A 21,003-nucleotide genomic window follows, 5' to 3' on the forward strand; every position below is an offset into this window, starting at 1 on the left:
ATTACTTCCAAGAAAAAACTTAAACAGAAAAATCCACAAAATTATAATATAGCATTGAGGACAAAATTCATCCATAATGGATGTTATGGCCCTTGTTTTTGGTATTTGGTGACCAGTATTTTCATTTTATTGCATTATAGAATTGTATATGGGTGGCTGGTGGCTTCTTCATGGTTCATCCAATAGAAGTGAAGCTGCTATGATCCTGGGATTTACATGGTTGTAAATTTACTAAACTTCACGCACATGAAATCATTGAAGAGGGTGGTTTCTGATTGTCTACTTGAATTTTGAACTCATTGCCAATCTGATTGTGTTGGTGTGATGATGTAATGAAATTGAAGTCTGTTAAGATAGAATGTCGTTTTTACTTTCACAGGGATCACAAATCATCCACCAGACATCATCTAAACAATATTCAGACGAAGGGAAACCTTTTCCAGTGAAGCATCCATCGCCAGATAGGGTGAAGGTTATTGATGCTTCTCACTTATTTAGGCATCCACATAGAGCTACTCGTCCCGATCATTTTGTGATCATCCTTCGAGGCCTTCCAGGTAACTTTTGACTTTTGATTTTAAGTGTTTTCAACTGATTTCATTCACTCTGGTAGGGTTTTTTGGGAATCCACTAACAAGTAGTTACCCAAATTAAGTTATCGTATTTGATATTTTTCATTGTCAGGAAACTTGAGTAGCAGTTGATTTATTGGGTTCTTGCAATAGGTTGGTGTACTAGTAGAGAAGTGAAAAACCAGGAGTTTAGAAATAAGGTTTCTAGGGATAAATTCAAGGAATATGATCAGTTGCTATTAGAATTCAATGGAACCTGATATGTGGTAAGAATAGGACAACAAAGGGTTGGGGGCTGGTTAAGAGAGACTCAGTTTCTCTTGCAAATTAAAGGGTGATTGGAATGGGTCATTAGAAAGGAAACAGAGTACCTTAGACAGCAATTAGTCAGCTGGTAACAAATGTCTATGAATACAACTGGTTGGTGTTAAATCTGTGAATAACAGAAACCATGCTTACTTTAGCGAGCAGTTTTGAAGAATTTGATTCAAGAATATCAGCCAGTATTGGGAAGAGGAATTAACAATCCAAACTTTTAAACAGGAAACATCGGGTGAGCAAATACAAAAATAGTCTAACCACAGGTAATAACTGGGGCTCCTGTCAGAGTGATAACTGATGAAGTAAGGAAAGTAATATGCAAAATTGTTTCAAATAGGTCTATCGTGATAATGAACAAGTGTGATTAATTCCTTTGCATGGTTGTCACGGTGTCTAGGTGACCCAAGACGTTGGAGGGTGTCTGGACACAAGGCGACCAAGGCAGCTAGACACCTTGACAACTATGTTCCTTTGCAAGGATTTTTGTGAAATTATTTTGAGCGAGTGAATGTCAAGGTTAATATTATATCTCAGATCTAAAACTCAAAAGGCCCTAGTGGAAGGTGTAATCCTCAATAACATTGAAACAGGGGATGGGTGAAAATTGTTGTGTCTAAATCAAGAATGTTCTAATTTAGCAGAACTTTCGTAGGGAGGTTCTATAGACCCTATGCACCATGTGGCAGTAGAAAAATTGACTTTACTTATTTTAGGAGGCTGTGATAAGTGATAATCCATTTCCCAATTCTGGTCCTGAATTTAGGGCACAACTTGCAGGCTTCAAACAACCAATTAAACCATCAGAGTGTATGAACAGTTTTTGCTCAAGGTAATTGAGCAACAATCACTTGGGAAATCAGAACTGAAAATTCGATTATAAAGCTCCCCAAATTAGTCTGGTTTGTGCCAGAATGCCAAAAACAACAGAATACAATTTAGAACCCTGAAACAGTGACTTATCTGTAACTGATGGAAGAGAAATCTGAAACAAGCCTCAAACATCCTCTATATGCTGGAGAAGGTGATGAACAGTTGCAAATTAGGCATTAGCAGTAGTGGCAAGCCTGAAAATGGAAGAGCAACTAGAAAGCTAAATTTCCAGACTGTGACCCTTGGATTCCACCATAAAAGCCTCTTACTACTTCTTAAGCAACAATTGCTTCTGTTCAAAATTTAAAACTATAACACAACATCTTTATTCATAAAACAAAATCCCTACCACTAGAAACCTTTATCTTTTGATAAATAGCAATTTTATTTGAAAGGAAAAATTTACAAAGGATTAGGGCTGTACGAGAAGTCGAGAATTGCCTGTCTGCTCTTGCATTAGCTATGCTGTCTGCCACACTATGGGCCTAGAGTAGCCTCCATTTATACGTAATATTCATGCCGAAAGGGACGTGGCCTTCTTGTGAGATGCAGAAATACTCTTAATCCTAGAAAATTTACTTGCACTCAATCACTTAATCCTAGACTCAAGTCAAATACACCAATTCTATAAGTGGTTCTAAATCTAACTTAAGACTTAAATTTCATGTGGCCAATAGACTTCCCAACTGTAGCCTTATTAATCAGGCCCACCGTCCATTACGACATTAACCCATTAACGTTAGGCCCATTTGACATGAACTCGGCCCCACAGTAAAATGGTTATTCCAACCTTCTTAGCTTGGTCAGTTGGCTGGAAGAATGGTTAAATTAGCCTGGTTTCATGTGGAGAAGGTGCATGTCTGCCAAAGGTGTTTGCAAACCCAGTAGATGGCTTGCATGTGTTCAAAGTGTTATTTTGCTCCTTGTGACTATAATGACAATTCCAGCCACTTGAGGAATGGTTGACCTGTTACCCAAACAAATACAATTAGCAACTGGCTCCTACTCGATTTCTGTTACAGCAAAATGCCCTGTTAGTAAATTATTAAATTGACTAGTAGCTTCTAATTTCCCAAAACAGGTCAGGAATCGCAATATCTTGGTCTTGTCCAGAAGGTGTTTGGATAAGTGTTCAAATGGCTCTGGAATAGTGATCAGGTTTGTCCTTTAATAAATTTAATAGAAGAAAAAAAATGTATGATCGAAATAACCCACATAGTGACTCAAAAAGAAAATTGCCCCATGCAGTTCTGCACACCCATGATCATTTTTAGGTCTATTATGGGTTTACCAAGGAAGAGACACGGTGTTTTGAGTGTAGAGAAATTCCTGTATAATTTTTGGTTGCTGAGTTTTTTTGGAGTTGCTATATTTTCTTCCCGGTGCATGTCCTGATTTTAAAAGTAGATTCCTTATTGGTGCAATCCCTGGTCCAAAAACCTCGTTTGGGATCACTATGAGGCCACCCAAATACTCAAAATCCCAAGTTACTGGTTGAATGTCAGTTCTGTAATTATGGAAGTTTAAAGACCAACAAGAAACAAATAGGGACTTAGATGGAAGTGGGTTTATAGATAGAGTGGTAATTCTGGAACTGAATAAAATCAAGGACAACTTAAGATAAATAAAGAAGAGTGGGTATTTTTGTAATAACAGCAGCTTGGCTCAAGTTGTAAATAACAAATAGAAAACTTCTTCTTCCTCATGATACAACAACCAAGGCGGAGAACAGAATCCTCTTTTTAAGCGGAGAACTCCTCAACATACCTCCAATCAACTTCAAATTTCAGGCATGGATTGTCAATTCGAGGGACTACTGGAATCAACCGATAAACACTCAAATGAATCAACTCGAAAATTGGTTTTAACTGCTGAACTGAGGAGGGCGGAAGTTGCAGAACAAAGTTTGAAGTTCTGACTAAATCTCAGAAACCAGGTGGTATTTCATTCCAAGATTTGGTAGCCTAGGTCGCCTAAGGGTTTGTGAACACGATCAACTCCAAACTTTAGGTCTGTCAGTATCGCCCAGGACAGGGTAGGCGGGACAGTTACAGTAAGTACCAGCAAAGGCGGAGGAGTAGGAAAGAATAACGAGGAGAAAGAAATAAATGAAAAAAACAGAAGAAAGATAAAATCAGGAAGGGAACGGGAAACTTAGCACTTACCGAGAGGTAAGAGGATCGATATGGAAGCAAGGAATAAGACGGCCAACACTTGGCTCTAAGCAACAGTAACTCCACTAATTCCAATCATTTCATTCAATTCTAAAATCCCAGTAGTAGGGTACATGCATATAAGTAGCAAAATAGATCTCCTAAAAAATAGAAACTAATTCTAAAAAGGAAACAAACAACTAAATAGCTATCTCCTAAAATAAAAGATTACAATATTTGTCCCAATAAAGAAAATAAATATCTATCCACCAAGTCCCTTTGGACCAAAAAGTTGGGTTGGGCCAGTTGCCTCTTGGTTTGGGTATCCAAAGTGGGTCATTCTGGTCTAGCCATGGTAATGCAACTGTATCACTTATGTAACATCTTTGGCAGATTCTTTGAGTCATTTTGGTAGATTCCAAGATCTCCACAGCTGGATTCAAGTGAAAAAAATTTGCAATTATCCTAGTGGGACTTGGATTTCCTTAAAGGCTAATTGGTTTACTTGCTTGCTGTTCTATAGTTTTTCCATATAATTCCTAATCCTCAGGTATAATATTATACTTTTAAAAAATTTCCTTTCACAAATGTAGCCAGAGGAAAAAATCATACATATCATTATGGCATAGTGAAGTTTTAATGTTTCCATGACCATCCACATGCCATTATGTTTGGGGGGTGGGGAGGTTCATGTGATAGAGGACCCTGCACCCATCTCAATGGTAAAACTTCTGCCCTAATCTGGCAGAGGAAGTCGGTCAAAATTATTAAGATGCTAGTTTGTAGTTTTATTTTCATTCCCTCCTGTGTCAATTTTGTACTTTCTTGAACTTTGGTTAAACTTTAAGCCACTTGTCTTACTCATTTGCTGCTGAAATTTTGCTAACGAGATAGGTGCAGGTCCTTTATGACTTAAATCCACCATGCCATATGCCAGGTGATGATACTTCACCAGGCATCGTGATGTTTAAAGCTCCCAATTTACTAATTTTTTGCTCGTCCTGCATCACTGTTACATCAAACAAGATTTAGAATCCTTCACCAAATCGATACGGAAGTTAATGCAATCAAGAACCCACTAGATGTATTGGCTGACTGTTATTAATTTGGATGTCTTTCCCATAGATGCACCTTCTAACCCCCCTTTTTTCTAATCCTCTGTATCTATTAATAATTTAATATCCTCTAAGCAATAAAAAGTGAACGATTGAAATTAGTATTTATTTTTGATACTATGGTTTTATAAACACTGAAAAAGGAGTAAGGTTAGTCAATTCACCATGACCACAAGTGTGGAGGCTGAACTGAATCTATCACAATTTCAGGTAGTGGTAAAAGCTATTTGGCAAAGATGTTGCGTGATCTTGAGGTTGAAAATGGCGGTGATGCACCCCGGATTCATTCGATGGATGACTACTTCATGACTGAAGTTGAAAAAGTGAGCCATCAGTTCCTTGTTTTTGGCTGATGCCAGCAAAGTTGTGCATCTGGGGTGATAAGTTTCATTTTGTGGCTTTCCATTATGAATGTTTGCTTTCCTTTTCTTTTCTTTCTTATAATTCTTGATGCTGTTAATCACTTGTCTTATTGCGCTCTGTTATTGAGGTTGAGGAGAGTGAGAGTGCTAACTCTTCTAGTTCGGCCAAAGGCAAGAAACGAATTACAAAGAAGGTGATGGAGTACTGCTATGAACCTGAAATGGAAGAGGTGATTCTTGTCATACTTTTCAAACCTTGTAAGCTTTGTTCTTCAATCGGTCCTGTGAAAATCAGTATGGACTCATATTTGCTGTGTTTGGTTTCTTTTCTTTTAAATTTTTTGGGCTTGCTGAATGATAGCTCTCCTTTTCCCCAGAATCATGTTATTAACTCAATACATTTTGGTCCTTGAATTCAGTTGCTGTCCTGGTTCCTTTTCTTTTGGGTGAATGAGCTTGTTAAACAAGAACAGAGACTATTCAGCAAGTTTCATGCAATGTATTGCAGGCAAGGATCCATATGAGATCCAAATCAAGCCTGTGAGTAATTGGCTTAGTCGAAGAACTAAGATCCTGATTTAAGGATGAGTAAGGAGCTGAAGCGGGCGTAAGTTTACTCCATTGCGACCTAGTGGTTGCGAGTTCGAGTCGAGAAACAGACTTCACACTAAGCGGGGGTAAGGCTGTGTACATTATGACCCTCCCCAGACCCCGCAGTGGCGGGGAGCTTTGTGCACTGGGTACGTCTTCTTTTTGAAGGAGCAGAAAATAAATAGGAATTCTGAAAATTCTAAAAAACATGATTTCGAGTTAAGGATAGATCAGGTGCAAATAGGGAGAACAAATTCGTATCTGATAAGAATGGTAGCAGAAAAAATGGAAAGGTCGATGATTCATATCAAACAGTGGCAGATTAAAGAAAATGAGAATAGGGCATAACCGCATAAGGGAAGGGATTAGAGAAGCAGCAGCAGAATGACCAAGAAATGTATAGGAGAGAATCGAAAGAGAACAAAAATACCAGAAATCAGAAACGAATAAAGGGATTTGATAGAAAGAGGAAAATGATAACAAGAAGATTCCTTCAGCCGATGTTGAAATCATAAGCAGCCAAATCCGCTTAATCAAAACAAACTTTTATTCCATTTAATCTTGTATTGGCAGAGGGCAGGGTACATTCAAACTGCTGCTGAATCCATGGGCAGGCAAGAGACAACCTTGCGAACTGTAACATCTTAGTAGCCAGAGGAAAATTCCCGTAGTAGCAGCGAGCTAAATAGGAGCAGCCTAAACCGTGAAAACAGAGTTGTGGAAGAGCAATACAAGCGTCGTGCTACTAGGCAAAGCGATGAAGTGCTGCACCCTAGATGGCGAGAGTCCAGTGGCTGAAAGCATCACTAGCGACCGATATCTTTGGCCTCTATTTGATTTTTGTGATTTGAGATAGGGTAACAGAAAAATCTTGATTTGAATTACCGTCCTTTCTGGGAGATGATATGACCCCAAATGAATAAGTGTAGAAGTAATGCAGATCCGTGATTTGGAAGACCCAAATTGGATCGCTTGTGGGCCCACTTGAATAATAGACAACTCAAATCCAAGGTGCAATGGTACAATTGTAAATAACCAGAATTTTCAAGGGTTAACTAGGCAAGTAGAGAGAAGGGGATATGATAGGGATTGTTATTTATTGTCTAGGGATAAACTTGGAACCAAAGTTAAGGCTAGGGACATAGGGGAATAAAGGAAGATAGGAAGGGTAATTAAAAGTGGGGAATAAATAAAGCAACAAAGGGAATCGTGGGAAGGGAGTTACTTATCTTTTAAGAGGTAAAAGAGGATAAGACAAAAGCTATTTATGGCTAAAGGACAAAATAGAGTTAAAGAGAGTAGAGGATACTATGGAAGCAAAAATAAAATATTAAAATAAAGGAACAAAGAATCGTGAAAGGGGGGGGGTTGGAGAAGTTGTTTTCTACCTCTAGCGCAAAACAGAGGCGGAAACCAGGCTTGATTCAAAGAGGAGAACTCCTTCTATAACTCATTATCAATGTCACTGAATTTGGAATTTTATGCGATATCTTCTGAGCTATGTGATGGTCATTGTGTCTTGATTGAAGCATTCTATACGTCTTGTAAATATTTTGTTATTTTTATTTTTAAAATATTAAATTTATATATCTGGGCAGGCTTATCGGTCAAGCATGTTGAAAGCATTCAAGAAGACCCTTGAGGAGGGGAATTTCTCCTTTATAATTGGTATGAGCCTTTTATTGAGAAACTGGACTATTGGAAGCAGATTGACCATTATTTCTCACCCTGTCATACTTTTCCTTGCCAATATTTTAGCCTTTTGTCTACTTTACTTACTTTGTTGTTATTTTCCATTTGTTTTGATATGCAATTACACTTGTGCTTTATGTTGAAACTGTTTTTACTTGTCATAGTCTTAGATGTCAACTAAAAGTACTGACTACTGAGGGACCTCTACTTGTTATTTTTTGAGCGTTCCCACATGATGCTTGCTGTGAGTCTATCTGTGAGTCTATCTAAGAGCTACTTGTCTCACCTAAAGACTTATTTTGGATAGTCCTGCTTCGACTACCACTTTTAGGATATTAAATAGAATATTGCTACCCAAAGAAATAATCAGGCTCAGTTGTCTGTAGATGCTAGCCCATTTCCATCATTAAGAAAATTCAATATTTTAGTGTGGTTATAGACAGCAGTGGAGTGCAGTGCCTGGTACACTGCCTTCATTTTCACTAACTACAGTTGCAGTTTTGTTCGGAAATTGATCCATTTGTTGCTGGTATGTGTGCCTCGTCTTAGTGGATGACCGCAATCTGCGGGTAGCTGATTTTGCTCAGTTTTGGGCAACTGCAAAGGTATACCCCTATTTCTTTCTTTTTACATCCTCTGTGAGTATTTCTGCTACTTATCTTGTCTGCTTGAAAAATGTGTTATGTTTTTGGTACACCTCATCATCCATATTTAGACTGAATAGTGGACACACACCATGTTCATCTGTTGGATTTACTGGCTGTTTTTCGCTAACCAGGATTGCACGGACCTTGTACATGTAATGATGACCTGCAAATTGTTGGTTACTGTACTTTTTATCTTTTATCCTTTTCCTCCTACATTTTCACCTACCACCCCATTGCAATAGAAGACGGGCAGATCCACATTTGTGCAGTTTGGAGTTGAATAAAACTGTAAATTTCTTTTTACTGCTATGCGCATGGTTGAATTTTTGCTGGTTCATCTTTAGAATGACTTGGTGCTTAGTCGGCAAACGAAATCCTAAAGTTGTATTTTATGGATAGTCATTGGTTGTTTCTGTTCTTGGTTATTTAAAAAAAAAAAAGGGAATTCTGGTATCAACTGTATATTGAGATTACATTAGTTTTTCTTCTATCCTTCCCCCCCCTGGTTTCCTTTTAATGCACTGTTGAGCATCTGTGTGGCTTTTCTGAACAATGCTAGAAACAGATATTTGTGTCTTTTCAATTAGTTCTTTGATTCAATTCTTGTATGACAAATTTGTAAACAGCTATTTTTGTTAAAGCATCACGGATCAGCTAGATTTTTCTTTCTTGCTTTCTTTGTTAGGTTTTTAACTTATTAGAGTGTCCTGATCATGGTGAAGAAATAGTTACCTTTTTTTTTTGGTGTGGGGGGGGGGGTGTGTTTATATTCCCTATTCATGCAAGAACACCCAACCTCCCTAGGAAGACAAATGCACAAAGTGTGGGGCATACAATTCACTCTGAAAGAAGAGCAAAATTACCCATTAAGATTTTGAATTTTTTGTTCTGTTATTCATGTGGTTATTTCCAAAGAAGGTGTAGATTATGGTGATGTTGTGGTTTTACATGATAGCCCTGCCACCTAGCTTTTCCATATCAAAGAGATTTATGCAGCTACAAATTGTGTTAGTGAAACTTTGAAAGAGTTAATGAGAAAAGCTAGATCATTGGTATTCCAAGGTTTCAGGTTTCGGAACCAGGCTTGAAACCGAAATATTTCCAACCCAAACCGAATTTCAGTTAAAATGCTTTTTTTTTTTTTCTGCAAGTTTCGATGGCCAAATGGCCAATTGAAACTTTTAGGAAACCCTATTTCGGACCCTAGGTTGGTAGTGTACGCTGTATACATTCTTTAATATGGCTTATTCTACACAATGCTTAGTACTAGAACTCACATAATTCAAGTAAAACAACTTAAATATGCATTAGGAATGAATAAACATCAAATTATAAACCATTTCATATATCATCATACATGGTTTGTTACAAAGAGTCAAATATATCGGAGTCTACAGTACAAGCAACAAGTCACTCCTATGCCCATCCTAGAGTCCTAGACTCCTAGTACCAAATTGACTTCCGGGTAGGATCTAAACCACTAGAATGCTGCTACCGAATGTAACATATAAAATATTGAATGCCGACCACCAATTATTTATCCTATTTCTTTTTTGTAAAAATTAGTTTTTGGCAAAAGTGATATACCTCTAACTTTGAATCTTGCCCAAATCTTCCAACAATGCAGCAAATTGTTGCTTCCAATGCGCTCCTCTACTGCCCAAGTACTTGCTCCAACCTTGTACAACAGTGATTTGGCCAAGGAAGCACAAAAAATGGGTTTTCCAAGCATCATTGGGGAAACCTATCAAAATAAAAGAAATCGTTCAAAATTTCAACCTATTTCATTTGAAACTGTGTTTATTCTATAGCCAAAGAATGTTTCGGACGAAAGTTCGGCAAAACGAAATTTTGGACCAAAATATGACCGAAACCTTGAAATTTTGGTCTAAATATGTACATCTTTTGGTGTCATATATGGTTTCGTTTCGAGCCTTTGCGAAACTGAAATATTTCATGAAGTTTCATGAAATTGTGGTGAAGCTTGGAACCCTGTGGTATTCACAACAGCATCTAATACATTCTATAATAGTTCTGATGACCACAACTTCTTTTAGTGCTAAGTCCATAATAATGAGCCTATCAAAATATCTAATTAGTGGAATAATCTTGAAGCGTTCCTCCATTTTGTGAATTCCTTGATTGATTTTGAACTCTGCTAACTGTGAACTTGAAGACCAAAACTTAGTCTCAAGTGTCAACATACTAAAGATTTTTTTTCCCACTCCAATGAAAGAATATCAGTGTTATTTACCAAAAAAAAAAGAAAAAGAATTTCAGTGTTAAAGGTATTGTAGAACCAGTGATGCAGGACTCAATGCTCTTATGAATGTTCATTCCATGTTCGCCATTGACTAGCTTTTGAGAAGAACCACAATCCAATCCAAAATGACTTATCTGTTGGTTAGACCAATATGCTCCTCCTTGGAAATTATAGCCAAAGCACCAAAGAGGCATAGCTGTCCATGGTACCCGCTTAGTTTGACATATTGGACAAGCCTGTTACATCAGTCTGAAGTGCTGGATCTTAAATTGTTGGAGTGGATGGTCTAGTTGTGGATTTGGTATTTTGTTCCTCATGTTCTGCATGAGAGAGTTTTTGTAGTTTTATTTTTGGTCTAAGTTGAGTCTTGAGTGGGATCCAGTCATCAATAATCTTTTTTTCTTGTTGATATGCTTTCAGCCTTGATTAATCTAGCCAATCATGTTTGTGCCAGTTTAATCACATGATCAAAGTATAGTAGCCAGCATATTAAAGGGCTGGATGACCAGCACCTTGTAAATTTCTGGTAGTGTAGTTGTTCATGGAATCCAGAATAGAAATTGTGGTTCTCTTGTGATGAATTTGGGAAAAATATGACTTGTGTCTTATGTGACACAGGTCCTCTTTATTGATAATATGGAGAACATTCCAGAATGAACACAAGACCAAATTACCCCTATAAGACAATAAGACAATTCTACCTTTGTACCCATTTAAAACATCTTGGATAGTATTCAACGTCAAAACCTTTTCGAGGCTTGTTAAGTCCCTCCATGGTGGTTTCATTCTCTTCTTTATTCATTCTTTCATTACTAATGCCTTTCTTCATTTTTGTCTCTATTCTATTGAATGCTAAGCACAACCTGTTGGCCATTGTGCTTCCCTATGCTCTCCTCAGCACCAATGATGTGGATCATTCATCATTGAACGACCTAATTCATAGTAATCTCCCTAGACTTCCTATTGGCTTACGTGGAGCCTTCATTGGGTCCAACCAACTATACCATTGGAAAGATGTGGCTATCTTTTTCTTTGAGGGGTGGCATGAAGAGTGGAGCTTTGGTTTAGTCTTTTAATCACTTGGTTTGTTTATTTTATTTTTTTTTAAACTTTTGTTACAAGGGTATTTTGTAATTCTGATTTGTTGTTGTGTCTTAGGTTTCATCTGGTTTAGACTTTATATATATCTCTTTTATTTATTGTCTGTGCTGCATAAATAGGTTGAAACCATGTTTAGGTGGTCCTGAGTTTAGTTTACACAAGTTTAAAAATAGATTTAGGGAATAAGATCCCTTGCTGACAGTGTGGGGATTCTTTCCCATGCCCTCTTACATAACTAACACTCTTCCTCCTGACATTTTCTTTCTCGTCCCTGACCTTGTTGGCCTCCTATTGATGAAACCAATTCCCGCATGTCTATTGGTGTGGCATGCTGGCATGAGAGATTTTCCCCCACGGCTGGCAGCATGGGGAACCCTTGCCCTAAGATCTAATTTATACAAGTTTGAAAATGTAAGAGTAGTGATGCAGATCCTAGCCTCCTTGAATTGAAGAAGCCACCCTAAACCTAGGGTTTCAGTAGGAGCCTTAGTTTAGTTTAGTTTATTTCCATACCTAGTTTTTATTTTGTGTTTTTAATTGAACCGGGTTAAATTGGTTGCATCCAATTGGTTCAATTGGTCTAATTTAAGTGAAGTGATCCTATTGGCTAAGAGGTCCTTATATCCTATTGGCTACTAGGGAATCTCCTTTATTTTAAGTGAAGTGATCCTATTGGCTAAGAGGTTCTTATATCCTATTGGCTACTAGGGAATCTTCTTTATTTTAAGTAGTTTAAGTTGCTTTTAAGTCATTAGGGGTAGAAGAGTCTTTTCTTTTAAGTTTTTTATTTGTTTTAAAAGTGGTCCACCTCTCCACGATTTAAGTTGGAGATTTAAATTGTAATAGATTTAGGAATTGGCCTTTTGGCCTCTTATTTAATGAGAATTGTGGGAGAGGCTCCCCCACCAAGTTTAAAGTTAAAAAAAAATTGTTACCTGCTGTTAGCCATTGCTGTTGCTGCTTTCTCTCTTCAGAGAACTGTCTTGTGTGTCATATCAAGACCCCTTGTGAGTCATATCAAGGGTTAGGGCTGGTGGACTCTGGCGACTCCTTGCATCTTGTAGATCGGGAGGTCCTTCTTCTTCTTCAATCAAGCTCTTCAAGGTTGCTGCCATTGAAGTTCTTCCATTACAAGTAAGTTATTACAGAATTCTGCAAATAACCCTCCTTCTTTTTATCTTCTAACCTAGACCTACACCCTCCCAATCGATTCCCATAAACCCTAGCTATCATAAGTCTGTCCAGCCATTATCCTCCATCAGTTGTCCTCCAAAATCTAACCACAGATTCATCACAGCAGCCCTTCCACTCGATTTCAGTTGCAGCCTCAACTGTCCATTAAAAACCCTAATTCCCTCCATCACCATTAAGACCTAAAACCCTAAAACCTGTCTAGACCTAACCAGCCATCAAAATCCCATCAAACTTCAGTCAAATCACCCTCTCACTGTCAGTAAAATTCGACCTGAAGTCCAGCCCTGAAATCCCATCCTAAAACCCTAGTTTTAGCCTAGAATCTAAAACCTAAAACCCTAACCTAGAATTTCTGGAATTTTAATTTCTTATTTAAACCTAACTAAACCTATACCATTAGCTTCCTAAAAACCTGCATATCATTACTACATAAACCCTAACTCCAACTCCTAGTCTTAACCCTAGTTTTTGTCTTTTTGACCTAATTACCTAAATCTGTCCATTAGGCAGCCCTATTACATAACCCTGGTTCCTAGTGGGCTTTGTCCTACCTAGGCTACATTAAGTAGTACATGAGGGGATTCTCTCTGCTTGTGCTAGTTCCTGGTCATGCCTTTGCAAGGCATAAAAAAGCATCTAAGGGTTGGCTTGTAATTGCATGGAGTCTGTTGTTATTAGCTTGTCCCTGTATATTCCTTTTTATGCCTTTTGAAGGCATGATCAATACATGAGGCAGGAAAATGGCATGAGTGGAGTATCCTTCCTCGTATGAGTGAAGTCCATCAGGGAAGAGAAGCCAAAAAGAGAAAATCTGTGGATGATTTAAATGTATTTTTGGTAATTCACTGTAAAAAATCTTTATTTATATTTTATTATGGGAAAGATCATGTTTTCTGCTTGTGGATGTGGTTCTCCCAAGAACCTTGAACATTTGAAGGGATCCAGCCTGATCTAATGGGTAGTTCCTTAGTCATACATAATTTTTCATGTTATTTCTATATTTCTTGTAACCTAGTATGGTGGACCTTGGTATAGTGTTTCTTTCATGTTATTTCTCTGTGTTCTGGAACTTCTCCCAACTTCCTTGCTCTGTTTGCCTTCTTAATTCTGTCAATGGAACTGTCTCATTTTCAATTACAATCCTAAAAGCCTTAAACCCTTCTCATTTTACCCTGATCTCAAGGCAAGCTTTTGCAACCCCAAAACATGGTAGCATGGCCTGTAGCTGAGACATTTTATTCAAAGTTTTTAGAACTTCTCCTTACCTGATATTTTAATTCTGCTCCAACTACACCTTTTTTTCACGTTTTGATTTCGTCTATAAATTTTTTTACCCCAAACCCTAGTTAATAGATTTCACCTTAACCTTATGGGGGTGGCCTAGGGTTCCAAAACCCTAAGTAGGTCTCTATGGGCCCACATCAAGTGAAAATTTTCATATAAAGAGATCAATGACAATTCTTTAATTTTCAGAACAATATGGGGCTCTATAGGAAGAAAGGAAAGACCCTGGGACCAATGGATACATTTTTTTTGAAGGAAAAGGACATTCCTCGAAATGCAACTAGAATGGGGGTAAAAAATAGAAACAAATTCTGAAAACAGGGGCTTTTGGGTAATTAGCTTGAGTTCTACCCATGTTTGCTAATAAGAAAAAGAGTCTTCTCCTACCTCATGATAAGAACAGAACGACACTTACGGTAATCCAACCAATCGCTGGTGAGAGATCACACTCAGATGAGTTCTTCTACATCACGATAAAAACAGAACATCACTCATGGTAACCCAAACCAATTGCGGGTGAGAAATCTCACTCAGATGAGCTCTGATCAACCTGAGATTTCAGACAACACTCCCATCCCTCTTAGAAGTAGTCAATGACAGACCTGAATTTGAAAACAGCTGTTAACAATACTACTTCTCTTTGTTGTCTGTCTTTTGTTTCAAGGTTTATGCTGTTGGGTCTTGTGCTCTGCTGATGGCAATGCCGAAGGTGGAGTGACGAGACTTTTACTGCATTTTATCTGTCTGGGAATGCCTGGACGTTAATACTGTACATCCTTCGTATTATTAATATATTCTTTTTCTGACTTTTAGCCAAAAAAAAAGACAGACCTGAAAATCAAGTATTAAAATAACGACAAATTCTGCAAGTTGGATCTGGCAGAAGTTGCAGGGGTGTTATTTCAGATTTATATTTCATAGCTGGGATGGCTTTAGGGGATAAAATTTCAAAGATTAGGGTCATGTAAGGTGAAGGGACTCATACCCAAAATCTCGGACTACACAGACTTTATATGGTGAGCTGACAGGCCCTTGTATTCAGTCCAGCAGTATTGCCATTAGCAGTGGAAAGACAGAACAGTAGCAAGAATAAAATGGGAAGTAGAATAAATGAGGAGAAATAGGAGTGAACACACCTGGATCTGGAAGACACAATTAACCAAAATAGATGAGAGAAGAAGATATTGCGACCAGCAGTAGCAGCATGCGAAACTCAGAAAAGATCTCCCATTCATTCAACTATATCCATTGGGGGGGGGTGATTACACTAATTTATAGCCATGAACAAGCCCAGATTGACTCATATGTGGACTCTCTGCAAAAGAAAATATTAAAACTCACTTGGACTCAACCACCACTACAGCCAGCTTACAACTCTTAGGCATGGTTTCCCTTGGCTTAGGTATCCAAACTGGATCATATTGGTCCAACCAGTGTTGAGGTAAGCTAGGCTGAAATAACAAACACTAGCACACCTTTGAGAAAATAGAATCGCAGTGAACTAAGACTGAGAAATAGGACAGAAACTGAAAAGCATTAGAACTAGCAAACCATTAATTTGATGGGGCTTAAACTAATATATAATAGAGGTCTTAATGGGGTTGAGTATATGGTTAAAATAGCAAAGAAATATACTGGTTAGATTAAGAAAAATAAGCATGAAAGAAATAGAAACTAAGAGAAAATCAGAAAATAGAAAGTTACCAATCCGATGGGACTCGAACTAGGATCGAAAGGAGTAGAAGGGGAAGGGAAAAACAGTTCCAAATTCCATCCACATCTGATGGCTAATTGGTCTTATATTGAAGACTGAAGTTTAGAAGAAGAAAAGGAAGAACAACTCCTATTGCATGACTTGAAACAGCTGAGGAGTTAGGAAGCAATGAAGGGGAGATTAAGAGCCAACAAGGAGTGTAAAATAAACATAAAACAAAAGTCAGAACTCATCAATGGAGCCCACGCAGGAGGATCTTACCTGCTGGAACTGACAACAGTGCAATAGAAAAGAAGGGGAAGAAGAATAGGAAAAGAAGAATAAGAAGAGAGGAAGAAAGGGATGGAGGAAGAGAGAAATCTTCAGCTGCAGGAAGAAAGATCAAACAAAACTCGAGATCTGAGGAAGAGATCCAGACTGCAGACAGATAAAAACTCCAGACATTGCAGTCTCAGAGCAAAAAACATCCAAATCACAGAACAAAGAGAAGGGCATAATAAGAACCACAGGGCGAAATATAAGGTGGAGTCATCAACAGATCAGAATCACAGGGAAGAAAAACCGAAAAAATCAGAGCAGATTAAAAGAAACTCCATAAATCAAAATCCAAAGCTCTCATTTGAACAAAACCCTGGTCGAGTGACCTTTCTGAGCGGTAGAATCTAACCTCAAAATACGAAGGAAATCCAACGGTTGGGTATGAGTCTAAGGATCCTGTTTCTGAAATAGAAACTTAGGTTCATAGAATATAGGAACTCCAAGAAATCCCAAACAACAGATCTGATCATTACCAAAGTTTGGTCGTGGTAATTCCTTAGTATGGTGAATGAATCACCCAACTTGCAGCCCAATTTGATGGCCAAAAGATGCTGTATAGACTATAGAGAAGTCCAAAAATTGGACAGAAAAGCCAAAAAATGGGGTACCATAGGTAGGTGATGATTGTAGAACAACTTGGACTCAAATCAATAATAGGATACCTTTAATATAACTCACAGAAAATCCAATCTTCACTAATATCATACTACTAATTAAGTTATTGGAGTCATGTAGGTGACAGCACCAACATCCATGCTGATCACAGCAACAATGCCCCACACAGATCAAGCAAAGAGGAAATTAACACATCAGATGATCATTCTTCAGTAGCAGAAAAGATCCTTCTTGTCATATATTATTTAACAAGGATTAACATCACAAACAAGGGAAGCAGTGATTACTACACACCCCAAAGAGGAGCGCTTGAAAGACTCTCAAAATGGTGGGCAGCTGTGTTGCAGTCACTGGTTATTGCTCTTATACCATTCGACAAAATCAGAGTAACAGCAACCTTTACTTGCGGAAACTAATGAAGGAAAGAAGAAAGAAGGAGAGAAGGAAGAAGAAGAGATAGTAGAGGAGAAAACAGGGCTGACTGATTAGGATGTTGTGTTACCCTAGTCGACCAACATAAGATACTCTTATATTACTTAACAATGCTCAGTTAGTTAAAACTTCTTACTATGTAAAAGCTAGGATCCATATGCCCTTGAAACATAAAAAGCACTAGCATTACACAAATACCCCTAGCGACACAACCATTAGTGGTATAATCTTTAACAGGGAATATGGTGATGGTAACACTCTGAGAGAAACTTGCCGAGGCTCCACTCCCAAAATAAATTAGCCAAATTATTTGCTGGTCAGGGCATCTAAAGAAGAGATTTTCGATTGAGATCTCTCTATGAATTTTTCTATTTTAAGAGTTTTGTATGAGTTGGATTAGCCATTGGATATTCAAGTGTAAACAATTTCCTTGAGCTTTTGATAAGGGAGTTGAAAAGAAAGTCTTGTAGGAGACTTGAGCCGCAGAAGGCCTATAGTGGACTAATCACTGCTTCGAAATGAAACTTTGAATTTGAGATGCTCCCCAAAATTTTGGTTTAGGTAATTCTTGTGGTATTCATTATGGGATCTAATGTCCATCTTAGGGGTGTCAACGGGCCGGGCTGGGCCAGGCTTGCACTAAACCCTAGCCCAATCCTAGGAGCCTTAACCTAAACCCAAGCCCAGCCCGGCCCTGCCAGGGTCAAGCATACCCTCAACTCAGCCCGACCCTGGCAGGGTTTTCCCAAGCCTGGCCCGGCCCTGGCCCTGAATATCTCTGCCCATTGAGCTTGTGGAACTAACAAAGCCCACTCACAGCCATAGATCAAGAACTAGGTCGAAACCTGTCGAAACCATCGAGATATCTCGGTTTCGCAGGTTTCCGAGACGAGTTGGAGGTGGATTTTTAAAAGTGCAGGGTTTCGGCCAATTTTGACAGTTTTGACCTTGTTTCGGTCAAAACATGGTTGAAACACCTTGAACCTGGCCTATATAATAGTAATACCTCATCTCGACCGAGAAAGGCATATCTCGACTTGGTTTCGACAGAAACCCCTCCAACCAAGGTTTCCCCACGTATGGGAGAAAGTACCTGGTTTCGGTTGGTTTCGACCAAAACTCAGTTTCAGCCAGGTCGAAACCTGGTCAAAACCCGAGTTCTTGATCCTTGCTCACAGCCCACTTAACAAAGCCCAAGCTATGGGAAAAAAAAACAATTTTTTGGAGACATGCTGTTTCTAGACTCGAATCCGTGACCAATTGGTCACAATAGAGGAAATTTAACCATTGCACTAAGGCCCACTCTTTGTGTATTTTTTAAATGTATAGTATATAATACAGGTTCGGGCTGGCCTTGCCAGGGTCGAGGCCTCAACCCAGGCCTGACCCAGCCCTGTTCTGGCTTAGGGCGGGTTTGGGCTGTCCGGGTTTTTTTGACACCCCTAGTCCGTCTTGATGACTGACCTTATGTCAATCAATGTGGCAACAGTTAAAGTAGACTGATGAATACTTTTTCAAAGATATGGCCAGTTGTGGAGTTCCTGGAAGAAGGTGTTCAGTCGATTGTTGATGATCTCCTTAAGATCAATCTGGGTTCTGAACAAGAGCCCTCTTTATGAGTGAAAACATGCCTCTGGAAAGGCTGAAAACGTAAAATGTTCCTTTAAAATTTTTTATGGAACTGCAGTACTGCACAGAGTCAGTCTCCAGGCTGTTGCACTTGGGAAAGCATGTTAGGACATTTCAATAACTGTATTTCAAAATCATCCAATCTCGCTTGAACGAATTTCAAGATTAAAATTCAATGAAATCTGTTGGCTAAGGAGACTACACCTTCACCAAAGTTGCTTCATGCCTTCATCGAAAGGTGGTGCATATTGGATACTGCTGTGACCCATCCCCTAAAGATATAATATATGCTGATGTTTTGGACCAGTGTGGGAGAAAATGCTCAATATGCAACCACCACCTTGCTATGGCAATATTAAAGATGGTCTCCAATTGTATAATTAATTGCTCCGTTCTATTCTCAACTTTTACCATTGGTTTATTATGCTTATGCTTCAACATTCACGTTTGAAATCCTAACAAGCACAGAACTAGTTGATTTTTTTTCAAGTACTTTATGCAAAATCATGTTTTTATGCTACTACTTAAGTTGCATTTTTAATTCAACATGATAGTTATTGGGACGCAATACTTTGTGTATCTTGTTGATTTCTTCAGTACTCACTGTTCCTTATCTCTGTATCAGAGGTCAGGCTATGAAGTGTTCCTGCTAGATGCTCCATACAAGGACCCTATGGTGCGTGTCTTGTCTCCTTTTCTAGTTATCTGGTCTTGATATTTTCCTTATTGCACAAGATGGGAATAGGCATTGTAATGCTCTGCAAAGTTCTGTCATTAGGCTCAAAAGCTAAGGGTGTCAATTTACGAACAACCAGGAATCAGACAGGAACCGACTCACTAAGAACCAAAACTGACCCACCCATTAAGTTATTGGTCCGGTTCTGGATCTAAATTTTGGAACCAATTAGTAAACAGGATGGGTTGGTTCTGGGACAGGTCTCCCAGTGGTTCCCGGACTGAAAAACCAGTTTGGAACCGGCTACAACTGGAACCGCCAAGACCTGTTTCAAACCTTTATTTAATCATATATTGGATGTTGGTGATGTTGATTTTGGAATTTTGGATTTATTGGTATGCTTTGTAATGGGGATTTTCTTTTAATTATTTTGGTTCATAGGATTTTTTTTGTCTGCTTAAGAATGAATTTTTAAATTTTTTTATATTCTAGGAATGGATATTTGGTTATTTTTATGCTTAAATAAATCTTTTTAGAATTATGGGCACTGATAATCCCAAGAACTAGGGGTGTCAACCGGTCAGTTTCGGCTGGGCCTAATCGGGCACCTCCAATTTTAAGACTCGCACTGTTGCCGACCGATTATGTAAATGGAATGGGCCTTCCTAAGCTAGGAATGGACATGGTAACATTCGATTGGTCGGTTACCGGGCCATAAACGGGCATGTAACACGGGCTTGGCAATCTTCTGCATTTGGTCATCAGTCATCACTGTCTCCAAGCCAAGACACTAGCTGTAATTGACTACGATCACAACACAATTGCAGACCCAAATAAAAGACAAACAGAAACCATAATCGATTATGCTCATAACACAATTACTGACCCAAGTGGAAGAAAAACAGAAATCATTAGAGAAGGGAGAACTTAAACTGAATCAAACCCCATTAATTATAAAACAGAAAAACAATTCAGAGAGGGTGAAATCATATACCAGAAACACTCTTTTTGGTGATGATAGAGTGAAAAAAAGAGTAGACATCTTACCTTCTGAGGGAGGGGGAGAGAGAGAGAGACTTTACTGTACAGTGGGTCTCTCTGTACAGTGTACGGTGTACATGGCTACATGGGACCCTTTTGGATATTATGGTACCTTGCATGTGGCAGCAGTAAGATGTGATCCAGTTTGTCCCCTTTCTGTACAGTGTACACAGGACCCTGTTGGAGATTCTGGTGCCTTGCATGTGCCGCTTCCTTGCTGCTGCAGTTGATTCAGAGAGAGAGAGAGAGAGAGGTACTCTGTAGTGGTGTAAGGCCATATTATTATAAAAGTCATTTTCGGTCAGGTTGGTTGGGCAACCGTCAGCCTCATACTCTGCGCCAGGAATGACCGATTAATCATTGTTTTGGATCGTATAGGCAACCCAAGTGAGGGTGAATTAGGTAACGTGGAA

General features: G+C 38.6%; 1 protein-coding gene across 1 annotated transcript in view; it reads left to right on the plus strand.

Moving 5' to 3' along the window:
• Nucleotides 1–21,003, plus strand: part of LOC122670984 — a 44,164-nt gene that overhangs the window by 2,452 nt on the left and 20,709 nt on the right. Inside the window, exons 2-7 of the mRNA XM_043868049.1 lie at nucleotides 380–557; nucleotides 5,242–5,354; nucleotides 5,522–5,623; nucleotides 7,583–7,652; nucleotides 8,226–8,281; nucleotides 19,499–19,549. Coding sequence (XP_043723984.1) covers nucleotides 380–557; nucleotides 5,242–5,354; nucleotides 5,522–5,623; nucleotides 7,583–7,652; nucleotides 8,226–8,281; nucleotides 19,499–19,549 — 570 coding nt within the window. The remainder of the gene's footprint in view (nucleotides 1–379; nucleotides 558–5,241; nucleotides 5,355–5,521; nucleotides 5,624–7,582; nucleotides 7,653–8,225; nucleotides 8,282–19,498; nucleotides 19,550–21,003) is intronic.

This window comes from Telopea speciosissima, chromosome 8 (genome assembly GCF_018873765.1).
Source record: "Telopea speciosissima isolate NSW1024214 ecotype Mountain lineage chromosome 8, Tspe_v1, whole genome shotgun sequence".
NCBI classification, from domain to species: Eukaryota; Viridiplantae; Streptophyta; class Magnoliopsida; order Proteales; family Proteaceae; genus Telopea; species Telopea speciosissima.